General features: G+C 44.2%; 1 protein-coding gene and 1 long non-coding RNA gene across 2 annotated transcripts in view; one reads left to right on the top strand and one right to left on the bottom strand.

Annotated features, from left to right (window-relative positions):
- syt14a (synaptotagmin XIVa) overlaps positions 1-21063 on the top strand; it is an 83243-nt gene extending 62180 nt beyond the window's left edge. Inside the window, exons 5-9 of the mRNA XM_050062411.1 lie at positions 10336-10607; positions 10691-11140; positions 12918-13107; positions 13909-13965; positions 20750-21063. Coding sequence (XP_049918368.1) covers positions 10336-10607; positions 10691-11140; positions 12918-13107; positions 13909-13965; positions 20750-21063 — 1283 coding nt within the window. The remainder of the gene's footprint in view (positions 1-10335; positions 10608-10690; positions 11141-12917; positions 13108-13908; positions 13966-20749) is intronic.
- On the bottom strand, positions 5971-7411 carry LOC126401290 (uncharacterized). Its single transcript, XR_007571057.1, has 4 exons — positions 7247-7411; positions 7111-7173; positions 6973-7045; positions 5971-6297 (listed from the first exon to the last, which is right to left on the bottom strand). It is a non-coding gene; the product is annotated as an uncharacterized LOC126401290 (long non-coding RNA).
- Positions 21064-24392: the final 3329 nt, after the last annotated feature.

Below are 24392 nucleotides of genomic sequence, written 5' to 3'. Positions count from 1 at the left end.
TCTGCAGGACACACAAACATTAGCTCCCTGCCACATGAGCCGAACACAGCAGGTGAGCAGACAAACCGCGTTACCTGTCCAAGCACAAAGGTCCGACCCGGAAGTGACGTCACCGTCAGGAGCAGCGAGAGAGAACCGGCAGGGGGGGGATCGACCCCTTTTATAGGAGGGTGCGCCTCTGGTGGTTGGCTGTGGTGTTGCTAATTAGGCAGGCTCACCCACAGGTCTCTATACTGCCACATTCTATCCCTCCTCCTTGCATCGTCGCCCCGACGATGGACGAATCAATGCCAGCATCAGTCGCTAACTCCAAGGCCGAAACAAAGCAGAAGCCGCATTTGACACAGCCGCAGGAGGAGCAACAGCCTCCTGTCTAACTGGCTGCGGGAGATGGTGGGGATTAGGATGGTGACCGGCAGTGGACCTTGCAGTCCTGCGCAGGACACCACTGGACCCAGCGTGGCTGACTGGAGGGGTGGCTAAAGGCGCAGATGACCCAGATGGTGGTACTGTCAATGGGCCACACTCGGGAGTGCCTCGGTCAGACGGTGACACGAGTACTGGGGGTGTTGTCGGGGTCACCGCAGTTGGTCGAGCGGAGGGCATGACAGGTGGGGGACCAGGGGTCTCTTGCCTCCGAACCATCAAATCACCATCCAAGCTCTCATCCTCGGAGAGTGACTCTCTGGCAGGTGGTGAAATCTGGCCGGAGACAGAGACGGGTGGATCCACCCCAACCACAGCCTTCAGCATTGAGCGATGAACTTGTCTGACCTTGGTTTCATCATCCACCTGCACAATGGTGTATACAGCACCACCTCCCCTAGGAGCCTTCAACACCTGGTACCTTGCAGAGCTCCACCGGTCCCGGATTTTATGGGGACCTCGCGCACCGAAATCACGCAAATACACCAACTGACCCTCACTCAAAGGCACATCTTTCACATGCTGGTCGTGGTTTCTCTTTCTACGAGCAGCTGCCTGTTGCAGGTGTTCTCTGGCTCCATCAAAAGCCACCTGCAAGCGAGCCTGATGCTCCTGGACCCACTCATGAACGGTGCCACTCACCGGATTCTCAACTCGACCCAAGAGAAAGTCCACTGGGAGCCTTGGTTCCTGACCAAACATTAGGAGGAAGGGAGACTCTCCAGTGCTCTGATGGGGAGCGGTGTTGTAACAATACAGCACCTGGGGCAAACACGAATTCCAGTCCCTCTTCCGGGAGACTGGCAAAGTGCGCAGCAAGTTGTGGAGGGTACGGTTAAATCGCTCGCACTGACCATTGCCAGCTGGATGGTACGGGGTAGTGCGTGATTTAACAATACCATACAGGCTGCAAAGCTGTTGGATCAAAGCACTCTCGAAGTTACGACCCTGGTCAGAGTGTAACCGAGCAGGTACGCCGAACTTATAAAACCACTCAGACACAAGAACCTTGGCCACAGTAGAGACACACTGATCGCGGGTGGGGACAGCTACGGTATACTTGCTGAAAACATCGGTCATCACCAAGATGTTTTCCAGGCCGTTCTGGGCAGGCTCTAAACAGGTGTAGTCAACCGCAAGTATCTCATTCGGGCGTGATGCCAACAGATGCCCCAAAAAGCTGCGGGCTGTTGGGTGGACATCCTTTGCAACCTGACAACGCTCACAGGTCTAGCACCACTGAGCAACAGCAGAGGACATGCCAGGCCAATAACACCTGGCCCGCAGGAGAGCCAGCATTCGCTCCACCCCCTGATGGCCATGCTCTTGGTGAAGCTGAGTCAAAACCTCATCGGTCAGTGCCATTGGTAGCAATAACTGCAGCACAGCTTCACCACCGTCTGAACGAAACACTTGGCGATAAAGAACACCATCCCTCTCAACAAGGCGGTCCCACTGCCGGAGCAGAGCCAGCGCAGGTGGTGACAACTGTTGCCGCTCCTCGTGGCTGGGACGTTGCCTTCTCCTCCAAAATCTCAATAGCTCCTGAACGACAGGGTCAGCCTGCTGAAGGGCACGAATGTCAGAGGGAGTGTGCTGTGGCAAGGCGGAGATGGCATTTTGATTTACCTCAACCGTCTCTGATGTTAACGCTTGCTGCAAAGCAGTCGGAATGACAGTACCTGGGAGCATGGCTCCCACATCCTGAGGGCCAGGTGGGTGCTGATGGGAAAGGGCGTCTGCATTTTTATTACTCCTCCCCGACCGGTACTTTATTTCGAAATCAAATGCAGCAAGCTGGGCTGCCCACCGCTGCTCGGTGGCACCCAATTTAGCAGAGGACAGATGACTCAATGGGTTGTTGTCCGTGTAGACAACACACTTGTGACCCAACAAGTATTCCCTGAACTTTTCCGTTAGAGCCCACTTAAGGGCCAAAAACTCTAGCTTCATGGAGCTATAGTTTGCCATGTTCCTCTCGGTGGGCCGCAGACCTCGGCTCGCATAGGCTACTGGCCTCACCTTACCCAATTGCTCCTGGGAGAGCACTGCACCCAAGCCACCATGGCTGGCATCTACTTTCAAAATAAAAGGAAGTGAGAAGTCGGCATAGGCAAGTACTGGGGCGGAGGTGAGCCTGGCTTTCAGTGCCTGAAAACTCTCTTGACACTCAGTGGTCCAACACCCGATGACGCCACGCCCAGACTTGCCAGTTCTTGCACGGCCCCACTCAGCCACAGCCTTGTGCAGAGGGGCTGCCAACTTGGCGAAACCCTCCACAAAACGCCTGTAGTAACTGGCAAACCCAAGAAAAGACCGCAAGTCTGACACTGTGGAAGGAATCGGCCAGTTGGCAACCACCTCGATCTTACTTGGGTCAGTGGAAACACCATCACCAGAGATTACATGGCCCAAGTAATGCACCTCCTTCTGGAAAAAGGAGCATTTGCTGAGCTTTGCTTTGAGGCCTTCCTGTTTGAGTCTGCTTAGCACAACCTCCAGTCTCTCCAAGTGCTGCTCCACAGTTGACGAAAACACAACAATGTCATCCAGATACAACAACAGGGACTGACACTGTTGATCTCCAAAGATGCGCTGCATTAGCCTCTGAAAGGTGCTAGGGGCGTTACAAAGACCAAAGGGCATCCTGTTCCATTCAAACAAGCCGAATGGCATACAGAAGGCAGTCTTCGGTCGGTCTATCTCAGTCACCGGTACCTGGTTGTAGCCACTAGCCAGGTCCAGAGTCGAAAACCAGCGGGCACCAGACAATGCGTCTAAAGACTCCTCTATGCGTGGCAAAGGGAAGGCGTCCTTTCTGGTTTTGCTGTTCAGCTGTCGGTAGTCGACACACATACGGAGGCTACCATCCTTTTTCCTAACTAGCACGACAGGGGACGCATAGGGGCTGCTACTCTCTCGAATGACTTGTGATGACAACAGCTGGTTGATGTGCTCCTTCACCGCCTCATATTCAGAGGGGGGAATGCGCCGATAGCGTTGGCGAACGGGAGCATCATCAACCAGGGGGATGTCATGAGAGACCAGATTGGTGCAGCCCAAGTCTCCGTCATGAGCTGAAAAGACAGGGGTGTACTGCCTAAGCAGGGACCGCACCTGACCCTGCTCCTCAGGTGACAATGAGGACAGGTCTATGTCGTCCACCTGCTGCTGCACTGTGGGGGAAACAGTGTGAGACAAGACAGTGGCCACCCCTGATGGAACCTCGGTGAGACCGGATGGAAGGCCAACGACATTTACCGTGTCTAATGTGCCGACAACAGTGCGGGGGTACAATAGCACATCTGTTGAACCCACATTGACGACTGGTATGTATGCGGTTCCCCGGCTTACTCGAACCAGAGCAGGGGACGCAAGCAGACCAGCAGGCAACCCGGAGTCCAATGGTTCAAACAGCACAGTGGACTCTGAAAACGCCTCAGAACACGTGGCTGCCACGATCTTCATGACACCACCAGGAATGCGCCAAGCTCTCTTACCCCTGACTTTTACCTTCCCTGGACTGTCCTGTGGGGCCTCAGTGCTAGCACGATGGCACTGCTGCAGTGCCTGCACAACAGGCTCTGGGGACCCACAGACACAGGGCTGGGAAAACAAAGCTACGCCATGCTGCCCAAAAAGTTCTTGATAGCACTTACGGATGATGTTCATCCCCAAAACGCCAGGCACCTGTGAAGGCACACCACCAGGGGGGTCCCTCACAACCAACACTCCACAGTGCGACATCAACTTGCCGCAAAGATGTACCTCTAGCTCTAGATAGCCAATATAAGGGATCTCCAGGCCATTAGCAGCCCTAAGCTGCAACCAGTGGCATGATTGAAGGCGCTCCTGACCCCAAGGCTCAAAGTGCTGGCGGAAAAAGCTCTCAGAGATAGTAGACACCATGGAACCAGTATCTACTAAACAGGGCACCCTTACTCCACCCATGTCCACATCTAAATGGGGACAAGACGAAATCAGTTTAGAAGCCTCTAAACTAGCTGAAGCAACCTGTGAGCCAGTAGCAGCCCCACCCAAACTGTGGCTCTGCAGTTCGGTGGGCACTAGTTTTCCGACACCGATGCAGAACGAGACCGCGCAGCAGAATTCGATGGGGGCTGTGAATGGGACAACGAAGGAGGAGGAACATGCACTCGACAGTCCCTCGCAAAGTGACCAGGCTGGTGACAGCGCCGGCATATTACTGGACCATTTCGGGGTGGACGACTATGCTGGTGAGAGGTCTGCAGGAGAGCAATGCTTTGAGTGAGCTGGCTGAGTTGCTCTTGCTGACGCTTGAGCATCTCTCTCAGCTCAGCCATCTCAGACACTGGGGGTGAAGCGACAGTTTCCTGTGGGCCAACATGAACACCGTACTGAACACCAAACACAGAGGGGACAGAGTGACTGCGACCCCTCGCACCACCAGGCAAACCCTCGCGCTCCCACCGGATCGCCTCTGCCCGGACATCAAGCAAGGTGTAATCAGGCTGTCTGCGCACCAACTGCTTCAACCCACGACGCAGGGAGCTATCTAGCACATGCTCAACAAATTGGTCTCTCAACAGAGCTGCTGAATTTGGCATGTGACTAGGCGCACGCTGCTTCACTTTCTCCATGAGGCCCATCAAGGCTAGGGAGAACTCCTGAAGAGTTTCTCCCTCTTGCTGCCTCCTGGAGAAGAAAGCCTCCTGCAGAGCAACATACGACTCAGAGCACCCATACAGCTCCTGTAAAATGGCCAATACTGTGTCAGGATCTCCCCTCTCTGCACTGGAGCGATACCTTATCTCCTCTCTAGCCTCTCCCTCTAGGTGATCAAATATGAAAAACGCCTGATCAGACCGGGATAAATGTCGGGCCCTCATGCATGCCTGTATTTCTTCAACCCACTCACCCAACCCTATGCCTGTCCTTCCCCTGAAGATGGGACACTTCCTATCTCGGGGCACGAAAACTAGTCTCTGTTACAGGGACACTAACAGTGGAGGGGGCAGTAGGTGGGGCAGATGAAGCGGATGGAACGGCACTAGCGTCAACCTGTTCACGTCGCAAACGCTCATTGTCAGCTTTTAACTGGGCGACCAATTCCCTGAGTTCCTGCAACTCAGTCTCCATGACTACCGCAAAACTTAACAGGCTAATAAGTATGCTTGGATATAGGGCTGACAAGTGAAGCATGTGGAAAAGTTCTCACCAACAACCTACGAAAAGGGCGACTGGGAACCACTGCTGCTTTTATCTCCAAAAACACCACTGCTCCAATGTGCCTACAAGAAAAACATAGTTAGGGCACAAAGAAAAAAAAAAATTATATACAAATAAACACCAAACAAAACAAAAGAGGAACACGTGTCTCTGCCGTTAGATGAGTAAACCCTGCCGACAACGCCAGATTGTGGCGAGAGGGGTGATACGGGGTGAAACAATATACGAGTTTTTGGTCAGATTATGCACTAACTATATTGTTGCCAACAACGCCACCTGGGGAGTTCCGCCCCAGAAAGTAGTTTCAAACCAAGTTCACCTTTAAGGCACACAAGTTCGTTTTACTCAAAGGCGAGGAGACACGTTTCCATTCAAAAGAACATATTCTTTATTTTAACAAACACAGTTTAAAACACTGAGAACACCATTCACACAGGAACAAATTAACGGGGGAAACTAAATTAAAGCTGAGGCTTACTGGGGTGCGTGGGCTACTGACTGATGCGGAGAATCCCCAACCAAAAATATAAACACCCAGGCACACGTGACAGTCACACACAGCACACACTCAGTGAGGAGACCCAGAACCCAGGGAAGCACAGCACACGAGAAGGGGGGGAACCCCGCCACCAGGTCACCACCACCACCGGACCTCAGCAACTAAAGAGGAACACAGAAGGAAATTAGTGGGGTCACAACAAAATTCAATGAACAGAAAGATCCAAAACTTATATACGAATCAGAAACTACATACAAACTACCAACCACAAATGAAAGAAATAAAGACAAATACTGAAAGAATAACCCTCTGCCCAACCAAAATATCAAAACCAAAGAGATTAGATAACAAATTAGGCAAACAGGCAGAGAAACTAGATAACTAATGAGAACAGAAACAAAAGAAATAAACAAATGTGAAGAGGGATCTAACCCCACTATTCGATCACTACATTAAAATTGGTAAATTAATGTGATTAAAACCTTGGTGCAGGAGCAAACAAAACAGCTAAAACAGAAAGCATAGCACCAAAAGCAACACAAAGCAAGGACGAAGCAGCAAGAAAAGCAGAGCTGCAAACAAAGCAGCGGTCAAAAGCAGCGGTAAGACAAAGCAGAGACAAAGCACAGAAAAAGCACAGAAACAAAAAAAACAACAAAAAAAACAGCAGCGGTCCCCTGTAGCTGGTGGCGATATGTCGCTTTAAACACGCCGCACCCGATCAGCTGATGCCGACGTCACTCGCACACTATTGGGCAGCTGACGTCGCTCACACACTGTTAGGCAGCTGGGATCTGAGGACCCGACAAATTTATTATCACCTATACAATTACAACCGATTAGCCGGGTCGGCTGGGTATGACACACAGCAGAGTAGAGGGAGAGAATCGCACAGCTACCGGCCTTCACCTACAATCACGCAATTGTTAGCCGCGGTCATGATTAGCTGTTTACAGAGAGGGAGAGAAACTCACCGCAGCAGGCCATCTAGGTGACACACACACACAGGAGTCTCTGAAAGCCCCAAGTCAGCCGTTCTGCAGGACACACAAACATTAGCTCCCTGCCACATGAGCCGAACACAGCAGGTGAGCAGACAAACCGCGTTACCTGTCCAAGCACAAAGGTCCGACCCGGAAGTGACGTCACCGTCAGGAGCAGCGAGAGAGAACCGGCAGGGGGGGGATCGACCCCTTTTATAGGAGGGTGCGCCTCTGGTGGTTGGCTGTGGTGTTGCTAATTAGGCAGGCTCACCCACAGGTCTCTATACTGCCACACTTATTAAACAGAAAAACACCAAGGTACACCTTCTGAATTTATGTTTTTCTCTATCACTGAACCACGATTAGCTTCACTGACACATTCTAAAACATTCAAACTTGACAGAAAACAAACAAACAAACAAAAACTCACCAAACCAGCTTGGTTAGTCTTTCCATTGTTATAAAAATCAACAACTCTAGTTTTGGAAATAAATCCTTAATTGGCAGAGTTAGATGTGAAAATATGCTGTCACGCGTTGTTTGTCCCCACTGTCTCGCTTTGCCAGGAAGGGTAGGTGAATGTCTGCACATCAAACCAAAGCACCTGCTTTTCCACTGAAATATCAAATCATTCAAAAAACGTGTTGTTACACCACCAACACCCAGCTGGTGCTGTAACAGCCAGCAGCATCTCATGGCTCCAAACACATCAGCGCAAATGTCCAAATTAAATCTAAATGGTTACTTTCTCACCTGGGAAAAAAATTAACAACAGCTTAATTAAGCATCAAAACAGCTTTTTGGCAGGTAAAGGATGATGCAGCTGGCAACGCAAAGTAATCGCACATCAACACCAAAATGGAAGTAAGATTATAAAATGATGGTAGCACGTTAGTTCGAGCAAAGAGTAAGGTCAGCATATTTTATTTCGTTTTTTTTTTTTTTTTTCTCGGCTTGCTCTTGTTGTGCCCATGTCTTATGTAAAGCACTTTGAGTTACCCTGTGTATGAACTATGCTATGCAAACAAAATCCTCTTGCCTTGCCTACAGTAATACTGCTGTTGAGGTGTCGACAGCTCTGTGAGGCTGTACTTTGGCACAGCGGGCTTTGAACTAAATGTTAATGCCAGTATGACATTCCATTTTTAAAAAAATGGTAAAGCCGCACACATGTATTTCTGATGCATATATTTCACTTCACATATACAGGTGGATATTTCGCGAAATTGCCTTCTTTAGGATGAATAAGAATTCTCATCCTAAGGAAGGCAGTTAGCTGAAATGTTGATCTTTATACAGTGACATAAAGGCATCAGAGTTATGAGTCTGTGGCTTTATCATTCTGTTTGATTTTATGCCAGCCTGTGAGCCAGCACCTCAGGAGAACAAGTTTATCCACTGATAGTTGAGACATTTCATTCAGAACCAGAAGTGGTCCTAAAATACTACTGCTACTTGTAGTAGTAGTAGTACTACGGTACTACTACTATTACTTCTACTACTACTACTAATAATAATACTACTAATGATAAACTTCATTTATAGAGCACTTTTCATATAAGGGATGTAGCGCAAAGTGCTTCACTATAAAAATGCAATACAAAAGCAAAGAGAAAACACAATTAGACAATCAAAGGACACTCAATGATAAACAAAGTATAAAAATACAGGTTAAAGAAAAGTACAGAGACAAGTAAGAATGGTAAAAATGCAAGAATATATATTTATAATATTAATAATAAAAAGTAACAAAAAATTATATGCTAGATTAAATAAATAGGATTTCAGCTGTTGTTTAAAAATTGTCACCAAGCCTGCATCTCTCATAACTTTTGGTAGGGTATTCCATAATTTTGGAGTATAGTTAACAAAAGCTGTGCTGCCTGTTTTCTTGTGTGTATAACTGTATTTAAAAACCCAGCAGCAGAAGATCTTAGAGCTCATGAGGGATTGTAGAACGAGAGAGAGTCTACAATGTAGGCTGTTCTCAAACATGTAAAAGAACCTTAAAATTTATTCTAAAAGACCCTGGGAACCACTGCAGTGTAGCTAAAACCAGGGTAATATGCTCTCTGTTTCTTGTTTTAGTTGAAAGTGTAGCCGCACAATTCTGGAAAGTTTTTCAACTGACTGATGTGGAAGGCCAGTAAAAAGAGCATTGCAGTAATCTAATCCGTTTAAAAATAAAAGCATGAATACATTTTTCAGCATCTTGATAAGATAGGAAAGGCCTTGACCTTGATGATGTTAAGTGATAAAAAGCTGTTTTGGTCACCTTTTTTGTGTGCGATATAAAATTTAAGTGGGAATCAAGAATGATGCCCAGGCATTCGGATTTAATCTCCGAATCCAGATGCACAAGCTTGCAAGAGAGCAGATCTCTTTTATTGTTTTTTTCTCTTTTATTGGTCTTTCAATTTTTAACTGCTGCCATTACAGTCATAATAATAATAAACTTTATATATAGCATTTTTCTTAACAGTGTTACAAAAGCTTTTACAAAGAGAAAAGTTTTAAGAGGAGACTTAAAAGAAGCTAGACTTACTGTGTGTGAGTTCCATAGCCAGTGAGTTCACCTTGGAGTAACCAGCAGGGCTCCATTCAAGATCTTAACGGTTGAGAGGACACAAACCAGGTCAATAAAAGAAGTATTTTGGAGCAAGGCCATTTAGAGCCATCAAGTGAGCACATACATTTTCAGTCAATTCAGGAGGCAAGCACAGGGGTGATGTGATCAAACCTCTTTGTCCCTGTAATGAACCAGGCAGCAGTGTTTTGTATATCCAGTCACCCTAGTCAGGGGATCACGGTAGTCAGAGGGATACATTGTCTAGGGATGATGAATGTATATACAAAATGCTGTGCCAATCAATCCAGGACTTGCTGAGATAGTTCACAGGATAGGTGAAAACTTTGGCTTGCAGTTGCTGTAAATAAAATCTCAAGGTATCACTTAAGTCAACAGGCTTCATTCTCTGGGGACCAGGAATGTCTGTACCAAATTTCATGGCGATCAATCCAACAAGAGAATTTCACTCTGGACCCAAGTACTTGACCCGTCCAATGGAATTTGTTATTGCCTGAGCACTGCTGCTGCTGTGACTAAAAAGAACAACCAAGACTGACTTACATGGTTCAAATAAAAATGATATATGCCAACTGATAATATGTACATTATAGTGATCATTGATCTCTTTTTTCACTTCCTTCCACCAGCCAACTGCATCCAGAGGATGAGACGAACACCACCACTGGATGAGCTTCAGCCACCTCCTTATCAGGATGAGAATGGCTCTCCAAGGATGTCCTGTACGCTGTCTGACCTGGGAGATGCCAAGTGTGATCTGTCCCATACCAGTGGCAGTCCCCACCTATCCTTTGGCAAATGCCCCAGTGAGTGCAGTGACGGCCATGAGACGGAGAGTTACCTCAACAAGGGCTATGAGGAAGATGTACCCAGTGACAGTACAGCTGTCCTCAGCCCAGAGGTAAATGCCAGAGATGGAAGATTTGACTGGATATGTATACTGAGCTTTATATTGAACACTGAACTTGTCATTGGTTTCTTTAGGACATGTCAGCCCGTGGATCAGCAGCTCAGCTTCCTAAAGGTTATGAGCCGGATCCAGTTGCAAAATATGGCACCCTGGATGTGGTGTTTGACTACGACTCAGAGGACCAGCAACTGGCGGTCACCATCATGGCAGTATCGGATCTCCCCGCCCTAAAACGCACCGGCAACATCTCCTGGCAGGTCCACCTGGTGCTGCTGCCCACCAAGAAGCAGAGGGCCAAGACAGGAATCCAGAGAGGTCCATGTCCAATCTTCACTGAGACTTTCCGCTTTAGCCATGTGGAGTCGGAGATGATCAGCAATTACGCCATCCGATTCCGCCTTTATAGTATGCGGCGTATGAAGAAGGAGAAGGTGCTCGGGGAAAAGGTGTTCTACCTCACCAAGCTCAACCTTCAGGGCAAAATGTCTGTGCCGGTCATATTAGACCCATGCTGTGCTCTCCCGGTAAGTAGGATCAAAGCAGGTGTTGGCATTCAAGCGCTCTCTCAGCACCTCACTAATTACCCCTCCACGTTGATCCCTCTTTCATGTGTTTGGATAGCATTTTCAGACTGAGGTTATGCTTTCCAGAGAGAGAATATAAAGATCTAACCAGCAGCATCTGTTTGCCTTGTTGGTTTAATGTGTCTCAGGGATAGATTGTGGTGTGACATTGCCTCCATTTCAGATGAGGGAATGAAACAACAAACAGTTTAGTTGTGGTGGTTTGTTTTCCTTTAGCTAGAATTTAAAATGTTACATCAATTTAAATACATTTCATATTACAAAGAGGAAAGAGAACCTAAAAATAGCAGCTAAGGCAATTATCAAACCACAAGGGTCAATTGACATATTCTACAAGGAAGTTGTCATATATTACTTTACTTGCCTTTTATTGTTTCTCACAACTTTGTTTTTATGCCTCCATGCCGGAGACAGCAGTGGAGGAAGGCATTATGTTTTGGGGTGGTCCATCTGTCTGCCTGTCCGTTTATCCCATTCTCGTGAATACAATAACTCAAGAACACCTTAAGGGAATTTGGCACAAAACGTCCACTTGGACTCAAAAATAAACTGATTCGATTTTGGTGGTCAAAGTTCAAGGTCACTGTGACCTCACGTCTGTCCCATTCTTGCTATGGTGATATCTCAGAGCACCTTGAGGGAGTTTCTGTAAATTTGGCACAAATGTTCACTTGAACTCAAAAATAAACTTTTTAGATTTTGGTGCTCTACAGTCAAGGTCACTTTGACCCACTTTTCCATCCCATTCTCGTTGATGTACTTTAAGAACACCTTGAGAGAATTTCCTTAAATTTGGTACAAATGTCCACTTGGACTCAAGGATGAAGTGATTAGCTTTTGGTGCTCAAAGGTCAAGGTCACTGTGATTTCACATCCTCCCCATTCTCTTAAATGTAATATCTAGGAACACCATGAGTGAATTTCTTAAAATTTGGCAAAAACGTCCATTTGGACTAAACGATAAACCGATTAGATTTTGGTGGTCAAAAGGTCAAGGTCACTGTGACCTCACAAAACATGTTTTTAGCCATAACTCAAAAACGCATATGCTGATTATGACAAAATTTCACACAAATGTCTAATAGAACATCATGACTAAGTGATGACTTTTTATATCCAAAAGGTCAAAGGTCACCTTCACTGTGACATCATAATATTCTGCAAAAACATTTTTCTGGTCATTGTTCAACGCCATAACTCAGAAACAGAAGGGGAGACATCGGTCAGATACTGAATTGGTGACACTAATCTTGGGTGTCCACCTTCAAACTATGCCGATTGTGTTGAAGATGTGTGTTAAGAATCCACATTTTAGAATTTGTAGCTTCTTTGCAACAACATCCATATTTGAAGCATTTCCTTTTGTCATGGCTACATACGAGTCTGGACAGACATGGTTGTAAACACGAGGCAGTTATTCTAGTTTTTAATGCTATGGCAAAAGAGCAACATATGGTGTTGAAAAATAAGTAAATATTGACAGGGAAAGGCATCTTTTTGGACACTTACTCGGGTGCAGGGCTCAGTCAACAGTCAATTGCCAGAGTCATCAGAATTATAAAGCATTTGTACACTGGGTGTTTTGAATGCTATGATAGTGTTTGGTACTAATAAACATTCTTGATATTGCACTGCATGGAGGAATATTGACTGTGGTTTTTGTTGTACATACTGTATACCAGTGAAGATTTTTCTGAATGTCTGCAAATGTTTTCAGGGTGGTGAATCCCAGGTAAGCCTCTCAGATATGACATGCAGTGAAAGCGCCTCATCATTCCAGTCAGTCAGTCAGACTTCCACACCAGAGATCCTTGTGGGCCTGGTGTACAACGCCACAACAGGACGTCTCTCAGTGGAAATCATCAAAGGCATCCATTTTAAAAACCTTGCTGCCAACAAGCCACCCAGTAAGTACTCTAAAACGTTTTTTTTGAGTCATTGCCAAAGGAGCAGTGAAGAGTGTAAACAATTTTTCAACCTGTTGCAGATGAGAAAAGGACAGGCTGAGCATGTGCATAAGGATTTATGTTTAGGCAGCCTTACACAATGTGATAAGACCACTCTGATCTGCTTCTACAGCAAATGTCACAACCAGTGATATTGTTTTTCAACACATAACTTTAATTAAAATTAGTAGTTTTTACAGATTAGCAATCCATGCAACTTGTTTTTTGTTTCAGCCGTTTCAGTCTTCTTGTATGTTGTCAGTATACAACTCATTCATTCCTCTTAGATTAGTATGAATTTTAAATAGCACTTGAACACTTCCATTAAAATACAAGGAGTCTGAATTATTCTTGGAAAAAAATCTTGTCAAAACTGATGTAAAAGACGTTTGTTAAATATTTGAAATGAATACTATTTGCTTTAATTTATGCGACTCAGCCAGAGAGAAACTATGCACAGCTTTAAACTTCTCCAAATGAGAGACAGTCCCATCTATCTCAGCTGCACTACCTGCTTTTCAGTTTTCCTCTGGTTTGTTCCCTGGTTTCCCTCATTTACTGGTCAGTTTTCAGGGTCTGAGCAGCAAGTTCAAACAAAAACTGCCTGTTGTTGAACTTTGTGCAATGTTGTTGGCCTTCTGACCCTGTTTCTCTTTCCTCGCATCTTCTGTTATGTCTGCACCTGAAATTCTCTTACCCTACTATCTTTTTGACATCTTGGTCCGTTGTTTTTTCTTACTGCTGTCCAACCCTTGTTGTCAGATGGGCTGTTCTGTTGTCTAAAACACTTGATAGGTGGACAGGTTTATATTATCAGAGGTGAGTCGCTGTCCCTGCCGCAAAGTGAGATGTGATTGCTGTTGAACTCTGGACCTTTTTTAATACCATCTTCATGGATGCAGTCAATCAAACACAAAGCATTTTCCATTGGTGTATGTATGCTCACAAAAAGACTTATTTCTCTGAAACTCTTGTCACAAATTTGTTAAGATCTGTTTCAGTGAGCACTTCTCCTTTTCCAAGATAATCCATCCACCTGACATGTGTGGCATATCAACATGCTGAATAAACAGCATCATTTCTACACGGGTGTGCACTGGGATGGTCACAATAAAAGGCCACTTTAAAATGTGTAGTGTGATCACGCAAAAATATGTCACATGGGTTGTGGCATATTTTTGAGAGAGCATGCTATTGCTTTGGTCCACCAGAGCTGTTGCCTGTGAACTGGATGTTCATTTCACTACCATAAGCCAATGTTGTTTCCATGGATTTGGCAGTACACGACAGCTCAGGACCTCCTCATCAGTGTTAATTTTGACAGCTATTTCAGATTTAGTCATAGTCTTCTTTTTTAAAGATATTTTTTAGGGCATTTTGCCTTTAATGGATAGGACAGGCAAGTTTGAGGGGGGAGAGAAAGGGGGGATGACATGCAGCAAAGAGCCACAGGCTGCAGCAACAGCCTTGTACATGGGGCGCCCGCTCTACCCACCAAGCCACCAACACCCTGATTTAGTTGTAGTCTTGAGACAAAAATGCTTATTAGTTTTAGTCACAATTTAGTCATTTTTATCCTTCATAATTTTAGTCTAGTTTTAGTTGACGAAAATTCAAAACCTCTTAGTCAATATTTAGTCATTATGTTTCTATGTTTTTTATCTTTAAACTAATCCAGTCAGGGTAATTCATGTATCAGAAAATAGAATCAAGGTGACAGGTTGTATAAAAATTTCATTTTGACAATTTTTTTCTACAACTTCTACAACTGTAATTTCTCCAGCAGTGTTTGACGGGTTAAAGGGTGATTTACGAGCACACACTTTCTGATCATCATTTGAAAAGTTCAACATCTCTCTATTTATGCTCTCAAAAATTTTGACACCACAAATATCTAATCTGGAAGACGCAGGCAAACGCTCAAATGCATGAAAAGCGGTAGATACCCTTACACGGAGGCGCACAAACAATCTCCTTCCCTAGATGAACGAGTCTCTCGTTCATTCTGCTGATATTACTCCTTACCGGGCCGACAGTGGCTACTCTGTTCTCCTCAATCTGTCCCTGGGCCATATCTTTCTGTCCCTCCTCCTCCTTCTCTGAATCATCTCCACCAGCAGCCACCTCTTCTCCTGAACTACTCTCTTGCAGGTCCACATTAGTGTATGGTGCGACGGGATGTACTGCACTCAGTGCGGACGGCCGTGTTGCACCAGATCTTACAGCAAACATGTCAGATATTTTCGCGCATTTGGCTGCATCTGCCTGGAGATTCTTGTGCCTTTTCTCCTGTAGCTTCTCCGCACCTTCCTTGCACTTTGGTGGTTTATCCATCAGTGTACATTAGTAGGCTACGCACTCCACCACTATGCACAAGGCCAACAGCCAGCTACTCAAAGTCAGGAGAACTCAGAAAATGAGTGGGGAGGGGGCGGGCCGAGGAGGAAGGGCTCAGAGATTTCATTGGGCCAATGTCAGTGCAGAAAAATAACCAATGGGCTGTTTTCCGTGCTTTAAAGGCCGGCGCGGACGTTAAAAAATATCTACATAATTAGATTTAGTAAATTCCGATTGTGCCCGCCCAAAATATGCCAACGGCCCACCGGGCATTGCCCAGTATGCCCTATGCCCAATCCAGCCCTGTACACGATTGTCTGAGAGCAACCACCCCAACAGCTGGTGCAATAATTGGTTTGATCAATCAAAGAAATTCTGCACCAACCATCAGGGACTGTCTCAAAGAAGCTCATCCACATGCTCGCCAACTGCTCATCGTTGATGGCGTTTGCTGCTTTGGAGAAGTGTTCTCTTTACGGATGAGTCCCATTTTACACTCTACCGGGCAGATAGCAGACAGCTTGTATAGTGTTGTGTGGGCAAGCAGTTTGACGGTGTTGTGAACAGAGTGCCCCATGGTGGCGCTGGAATGAAAGTATGGGCTGGGACAACACGGGTGTATTTTATTGATGGCAATTTGAATGCACAGAGATACCATGACGAGATCCTGAGACCCATCGTCATGCCATTCATCTGCTGCCATGACGTCATGTTTCAGCATTATGAAGCAAAGCCCCGTGTTGTAAGGATCTGTATATAATCCCTGGAAGCTGAAAACATCCCAGTTCTTGCACGGCCTGCATACTCACCAGACATGTCATCCATTGAGCATGTTGGTGATGCTCTGGATCGCTGTGTATGGCAGTGTGTTCACATTCCTGCCAATATCCAGCAACTTCACACAGCCATTGAGGAGGAGTGGGCCAACAGGCCACGGGCCACAATCAACAACCTGATCAACTCAAACTCTTGCATATTTGTCCTTCTATTGTGAACATCCCAGTGTACACCTGTGTCCTAATGATGCTGTTTAATCAGTATCTTGATATGCCACACCTGTCAGGTGGATAGATCATCTAAGCAAAGGTGCAAGTGCTCACAAACATGGATTTTAACAAATTTATGCAAAAAATGTTAGAGAAATATTGTTTTTGAGTTCATAAAAAAGTCTTAGATTTCTTTCACAAGTGTTGTGTATTTTTGTTCAGTGTAAGTATAAAAAACAGACGAATGTGACAATCAAGAAATATACAAGCACATGAGTCAAAACGAAAAGTGTGTGACTGTACTGCACTTTCTTCTCAACTTGGATTTGTTCAGAGCATCAGTTTGACACTTTGGGAAATGAGCACATTCACTTTCATTCCAAGAGTTAGATGAGAAGATCAATACCACTTTGATAAATCTAAGGTAAATATGAAGCTAAAGCCAGCAGCCGGTTAGCTTAGCATAAAGACGGAACAAAATCCCTCCACTCCATCTCCACCGGTTGCCTGGCTGTTACTGCGCCTGGTGTATAAACAGTGCAGCACATAGCCTTTGAAAAAATGTGACATCATTTTTACACTTTGGTTTTGTGTGGATTAAACTAATGAGAGATATAGTTTGTGCGCTTTGATGGCAGACAGATAGTTGATTACTGACAGAGTTAGTTTAGCTGTTTCCTATCTTTATGCTTAGCTAAGCTAACAGTCCCCTGGTTGTAACTTTAGGGACGGTTCTTTATTTATCAAAAGAGGGGGATGGCTGGAATTTGACTTGTTTCCATTTAGTTATTTAATTTTGACCCTTCCCAAAGCTAGGGAAATTTTTCCTTGAGCCTCCCTGAGTGACTTGCGGAAAACACATGACTCCCTCCACCATTAATTTGTTATTAGATTTTACAAACTTACCTTTTGATGTTTGAAAGTTACAAGTGAAAATTTAAAGACGAAATCCTGAAGTTGAAAAAAGCGGTTCTTCGGTTTTTCACTGTTGTCATGCATGCTGGTTTGTGAGGTGGAACATACCTTCCATGTTTTCTCTAAAACTCAGCGGTAAAATAAATGCAAAATACAACCAGTTAAATTTGTATGCCCCTCCCCTTAGCTGAAATAAAAAAACACAAGTCCCTCCCCAGTGCTTAGAAAATTATTTTACATTATTATTTACAAATTATTTTTTTCTGTCAACCTTCTCATCTAACGCTTGGCAAAAAGCAAATAAGCTTGTTCCCCACAAGTAAAGTCTGCTGCAAAAAAAACATTACTTTAAAATTAAAAAGCAATAGGAAAAAAGCAATTACTTTATGTTTACATTGTCATTGTTAATTCTTCACACGGACTTTAAAATTTAAACACGTATCCATGAAGATGGTTGCTGTTCCCTTCATTTTGGAGTGTATAGTCTTGTTGTGCATGCAGCCCTGCAACCACTCTTCCCCACCTGTGTCGTGTCACTCTTGTGTTGGTGCCTGTGATGCCTGCAGGTCTTTCATGTTTTCACTCAGAAGTAACACTTTTCATGCTAACTCAGTCCGGTTTGCTTGGTGGCTGATGGCCAGCTCGAAGGAAATGCTGTGCGTCATCCACTGCTGACTTTATTTAAACAGAACACTACGGCACGCGTTAGGTGTCATTTTTACATTTCCAGTTGTGCTTACAGCATATAAAACAGAAAGAGGACTTCTGTGACACAGTAGAGCATAAATATTCATCTGAAAGACACACTGAACTGCCCTCCCATTAATTGCTTTGCTCCTTGTATTCATGAATGTCTATAACTAATAACTAGCTGCCACATTTTGATATTGTTTGTGCTTTCCTGAATAGCATATCCACATACTGTATACAGATTGCATTCAGAAAATAGTCACATCTGGTAACACTGAAAAAAAAAAAATCTTTGTGCAAAATCCTTATGAAGGCCTTGATTGACTTTGTGCGTCTCACAAAGTGGAAAGAGCGCCGGTGAAAGATGCAGAGCAATTTCAGAGCTCCTTTTCTATCATTTCAAAACAGTACCGAGCCGACAAGTCAAGTTAATCATCAGTCGCAGCCCCTCTCATTCAGCAACAATACCAAAGAGCCATGCATCACCGCTGCTGACCACTTAAGACATCCACAGCTCTACAGAGCCCATTCAGCAGCAGTCAAAAAAGAAATCAAGGCTATTTTTTTCACTGTGCTTTTATGTCAAAGAGAGCAACTGAATGTGTGATTCAAGGCGGTGAGCTAGGCGTTGGAAGGCAGCTGGCACTCGACAGCATGAAAGCCTCGGCAATTCATTCCTTATACTCCCTCTTAGACAGGAACATAATACACAGCATTATTATGGAGTATGGTTGTAGACGAGGGGCGAAACACTCTCAAAGACCCATTGTGATTGCCAGTCTTGCCTCGTTTACTTTCCGCTGGATTTGTGGCTTCAGTTTATATCATGATTTCGGGCATGGAAATGAGGAGTGAAAAAGGAAGCCGTGAATGCTGAATCACTTGATAATGCCAGTGTTTTTCCTTTTCTCCTCTTTGCGGCTAAATGAATGAGTTTTATTGGGAATGAAATTTTAGAATATGCGCTGATTTACAATAAAACAGAAGGGAATCATAAATTAAATAAATTTTATGTTTCTTTATGTTTCAACAACACCGTAGTTGTTGGATCTAGGGTGTGGTTAGATTTAGGCACAAAACCAACTTGGTTAGGAAAAGATCATGTTTCGTTGCACTATCCTGGCAGGAAATGCAGCGATGTCTTGATAAAAAGCAACTTTTCGTGCCACTATCTCAACCGGAAATGCAATGATGACTTCATAAAAAAAAAAAAAAAAGTCTCTGTAAAAAATAATAACTTTTTCAGGCACTGTCTCATCAAAAAAATGCAGTAATGTCTCAAACAACAGCTTTCAGTGGCACTAAAAACACTTTTTGTGGCACTATCCTGACAGGAAATTAAGCCATGAATTGGTAAAAACTAACCGCTTTCTGTGACACTATCCCAGCTGGAAATGCGGTCATGTCTCGGTAGAAAACACCCTTTTTTTGTGCCACTATCTTGAGTGGCACAAATGATGTTAAAAAAAAGAAAAAAGTTTTTAATGGCACTATCCTGGCTGGAAATGCAGTAATGTTTTGGTAAAAACTGCTTTTTCAGGCACTATCCCTTCAAAAAATTCAGCAATGTCTCTGTAAAAGACAACCAGTTTTTGATGCACTATCAAGGCTGGAAACACAGCGTTGTCTCGGTAAACGACAGCTTTTCATGGTACTATCCTGAAGACAATACAGTGATGTCTCTATAAAAAACAACCAGTTTTTGTGGCACTACCCCTGATGGAAACACAGTGACAGGTCACTAAAAAACATCCACATGTCATGGCTAAAAATCCGCTGGAAACACAACGATGACTCAATAAAAAAACAACTGGTGTTATTGTTTGTCATCTGGAGGTGGACCTAGGCGAGACACCTGCAGAGCTGCAGACTGTACGAAACCAACAAAGTCAGCTTATGTAACTCAATCACTTTATAAATGTTTATATGATACATATGAAACATACACATGTAATGTATTTTTGCAGAAGTGTACAATGCCAACATTTTCTTTTGGTGACTGGGCTGCTGCAGCAGACATGCATCACGTTTTGGGCAGAGCACATTTTGAGTTGCGGTACTTGACTCTAAAAGTCTGTGCACGTTATGTCATGACACTGACATTATGTCAAAGTCAGAGAAAATAATAGCAGCTCCTGGAGGGCTTTGCTGATGAGGAACATTAATTTTAGCTACATCATCTGTTTTCAAAGAGGCTCTTCAGCCTCTAAGCACAGGCAGACCTATTACCAACTTTTTCTAGTCCATTTTTATCTTCAACATTATCCTCTGCTTCAGGTTAGACATACTGTAGTTGCATAGCAACAAGACAGAAGTAACGCTCCTTGCACCCTTTGAGTTCTCGCTCTGTTATCAGGAACACTCACAGCTGCGCTTTGTGTTTGATCAAGAGAAAACCGCATCCTATGTGGTCATGATCTTATACATCAACTGCAGTGACATTAATACAGGAACAAATGCTTTGTGGGGAAAATGGGTCAGACTTTGCTGCAGAGGAGACACAGCTGCAGCAGGTAGTAATGCTTTCATTCAAAGAGAATACACAGGAGAAACACAAGGATTTTGCACAAATGATCCAGTACTGAAGCCACATCTCATGCCACACATTTCTAAATATTTCTAAAGGTTTTCATCATTTCCCCTCTAACTGTCCACTCCACCTGTTTCTTGCTCAGATACATATGTTAAGCTGACCTTACTGAACTCCATGGGCCACGAGATGTCCAAGTGTAAGACATCCATCTGCCGAGGTCAGCCCAACCCAACCTACAAAGAGACGTTTGTCTTCCAGGTAGCTCTTTTCCAGCTATCGGACGTCACGCTTATCCTCTCCGTCTACAACAAGCGCAGCATGAAGCGTAAGGAGATGATTGGCTGGATCTCGCTCGGCCTCAACAGCTCTGGAGAGGAGGAGCTCACCCACTGGACTCAGATGAAAGAGTCTAAAGGACAGCAGGTTTGCCGCTGGCACAGTTTGCTGGAGTCCTAACAGTGAGAGAACAGGAAGTGAAGAGAGTGCGTGGGATAACTGCACAGAGCGGTTGTCATCCCAGATGGGTGAGAAACGGATAGGTTCAGCTGGGATAGAGGAATGTGACAGATGTCCAGGGAACCAGGGTCAGTGAAGATGAAGGAAAATACAACTTGGCACAGCGTAAGCATTTCCATAGCTCTGTTTGTAAAATCACTGACAGCCATTGATTAGTTGTATGGCTAGTAATGTGATGTCATTTTATAATAGATTGCCTTGTAATGACCTTGAAGTTTCTGTAGATGGCACTGTTTTTGTGTGTTGAACTGGTTGAGTTGGAACCCAATCCAAGAAACAGGTTCTGGATAACGCTGTTGAGTTAATTATTGTCTGATAATTCTGTGTATCCACACCTCCAGCTCAAACAACTGACATCAGGATGATTTCATGATCTCATTTTAATCATATGAGAAGGTTTACAACATGAAACATGGCCCTTCTTTTGTTTTCCTGCCTGTATACAACATGCTTATGTCATGAATTTAAGGGATGACCAAGGAAACAGTTTCTAATTTAGAAGCCAGAGCATAGATTGCATGGCCACTTTTAAAGTCAGTAGTAGTTAGGTATTTGTTGTTTGGTCATGGACTTTGCACCACCAATGTTAAATGCCTTAAGACATATTTCCTCAGTCAGTTTCTTCCCATGAAATTCTTACTACCAAGTGGTCCCACATGAACACAAAATACACTGAAGTTAGAACAGTTTTATTGATTTCACAATAGATTTCTGTATTAGTGTTCTTGCTACTTGTTTTTCCTCACTGGTTTGTGGTAGGTGTGGCAAGGGATGGGGATTGATATGATTTTATTGATACCAGTGCCATTATGGGTTCAGCTTATGGGTCCGATTCTTTGTCAATTCCCTTATTAATCCCTGATCAATTGTCTTTGTGAAAAAAGTAGGCCTACACCCTCTCTTTGCTTATTTTCCCTCCCTGTTAGCTGGTGGGTGAGTCAAGCTGGCTGTAGCCTGAGAGCTAACTCTAGCAGCAGTCTGACTGTCATCTTTTAAAAAGGATGAAATGAGAGAATATTTGAACAGCATTGTTTTTTATGTATCAGGGTTTTCTTAGTCAAGAAAAAAACTGCTCAGCCTGCCTGTGTGGTGCTAATGTTATTATAACAGGATATTTACCATCAGTAACAGACATGCTGCTCTGTTGGGAAGCAGTGGCAGTCAAGAGTAAAGTGTCAGTTACATGGCATTTCTGGAATTTAAGCCCAAGTTGCGTCGAAAAATGTTTTAGCATATTGCTGGTGTTTCCACCTTTACTTGAAATGATCATTTTACAGATATTACAAGCAGCATAGGTATCACCTTTCTTCGTGAAACGAAGCCACGCTTTGGACCAATTCTTCCTCTCTGACATGTCTCCTTCTTGTTTTCAGCAGGGTATAGATGAGTGAGATTGGTGTCAGTGCAACAGAATGAATGGGCAACTGTCAGAAAAAAATGGCGGCAACAATAAAAGGAATTGATAAGCTCATATGGGTCAGACAATTTGGAACAGTTGTCAATTCCCATCCCTTGGCGTGGCTTAGTGGGAAGAAAGTAATGCCTACTATTACCATGCACCTGTCAGAGTTAGTCAGGCAACATTTGAAACAAAATCCTATGAAGGCTGTGGAATTGTTTGCTTGTGTTACCTTAAAGGGACATTGTGTAACATTTTCAGTTGTTTATTGGCAAAAATTGATGTCTGCATTCATAAATATGTCATCACTGGTGTACTATTACCTCCACCAATAATCTGACTTATTCTCGTAAAAGGAGAATTTCGGATTTGCTTGTACATTGTGCGGGTAAGTCGTCTGCGGGGTTCCATAATCCCATCTTGAGAATACATCTGCCAGCAAGGGACATACAGCCCCGCCTTCGGCGTTTTCGTTGAGAGCCAGGCCAGCGCTGCGTGACTGAAGAGCTGAAGGAGAGGAGCAAGAGGCGCTTCGCTACTACCCCGGCAAATTTGAAACAAAGTCCCACTCTTTGAGCATAATGCAGGATCATGCATATGCAGCATCATGGGAGACGGAATCCTCGTCGCCAAGAAAGCACAAATGGGAATAGAAAAGGCAACGTGACCGGTGATTTAAAAAAATGAGGGTCCACATCGGGGTAGCCTTTCCCAGGTGGAGAGAGCTGCTGAAGGAGAATGGTNGTCGCGTGTGTCTGTGTAGGAGCCTGAATGAATACTCCATGAAGTATCGGATGACATGGTTTCATCAACGTTATCATAGCTTTTTGGTACACAGCGACTACCGTTGTTGCAATACGCGTTTGAAACAGTGAGGCGCTAGAGTGCGCTATCCGTTTGAATGCAATATGATTTCAACGTCAGACGGGAGAAATTCCTACACACTGGCTTTAAACTTCCACACCCTCAGTTCTTGAGAGGCTAACTCTTAATAAATATTAACTAAAACGTATTTATTTTTCTAGACTTCAACTTTGACTTTTGCTTAATGAATATTAAATGTTGGAGAGAAGTACTTTGATACCAAGTTTTCAACGGCTTGAAGCAATTTTCATGGTATAAGAATCCATGTTTCCCCCAGCTAGCTAGCTAGCTAATTGTATTAACTCCCTTGTTTTGCCAGTCAACAGGGCAGCACCAGTGCCATGCTCTGTCTAAGAGAAAACAGCACTAATTGCTTACTTTCTACTGAGCTCTAGAATTTGGATTTCTCTAGATGTCTGTTGTTTAAGCTAGAGGTGTGGCAAAATGAAGCTAACTTCACTGCTCATGCTAGCTACCTTGTTCATCATGTATTTATCACAATCACGTCTTTGTTTTTTTGCTAGAAATGTAAAACGCACTACTTATTCCATCCAGGGAAGGGACATGACAGCTCCCCAAAAGTGAAGCCAAAACATCTCGATATCCCCCTTATGGCTGGCTGTAGTATATGTCATAAACCCTGGAAAGAAAATCAAAGTATAGGTCACTTTTTTTCCCCCAAAAAAATAAAATGTTTTCTGTCATTTTAGCTAGTTCTTATCACGCTGATGTATCTTCAAGTGTTCATTTTCTGATAAGTTTAGTTATAACTGTCAAGTGTAAAAATAATGAACGTAGCTACCAGTGTTGGGTAAGGGTTACTTCAAAAATAATCAAAGTATGTTACTGCGTTACTTTTTTAAAAAGTAACCAGTTACTTTACTGCGTTACTCCCTGAGAAAAGTAACTCAAGCACTTTTAAAGTACTTTTGAGTATTCTACATTTCCTATTGGGCAATGGACCACAGGGCGCTAAGCCTACATTTTTTGTCTCCAAAATTAAAAG

Source organism: Epinephelus moara, chromosome 14 (genome assembly GCF_006386435.1).
Source record: "Epinephelus moara isolate mb chromosome 14, YSFRI_EMoa_1.0, whole genome shotgun sequence".
Classification (NCBI taxonomy): domain Eukaryota; kingdom Metazoa; phylum Chordata; class Actinopteri; order Perciformes; family Serranidae; genus Epinephelus; species Epinephelus moara.
This window is presented reverse-complemented; position numbering and strand designations above follow the sequence as displayed.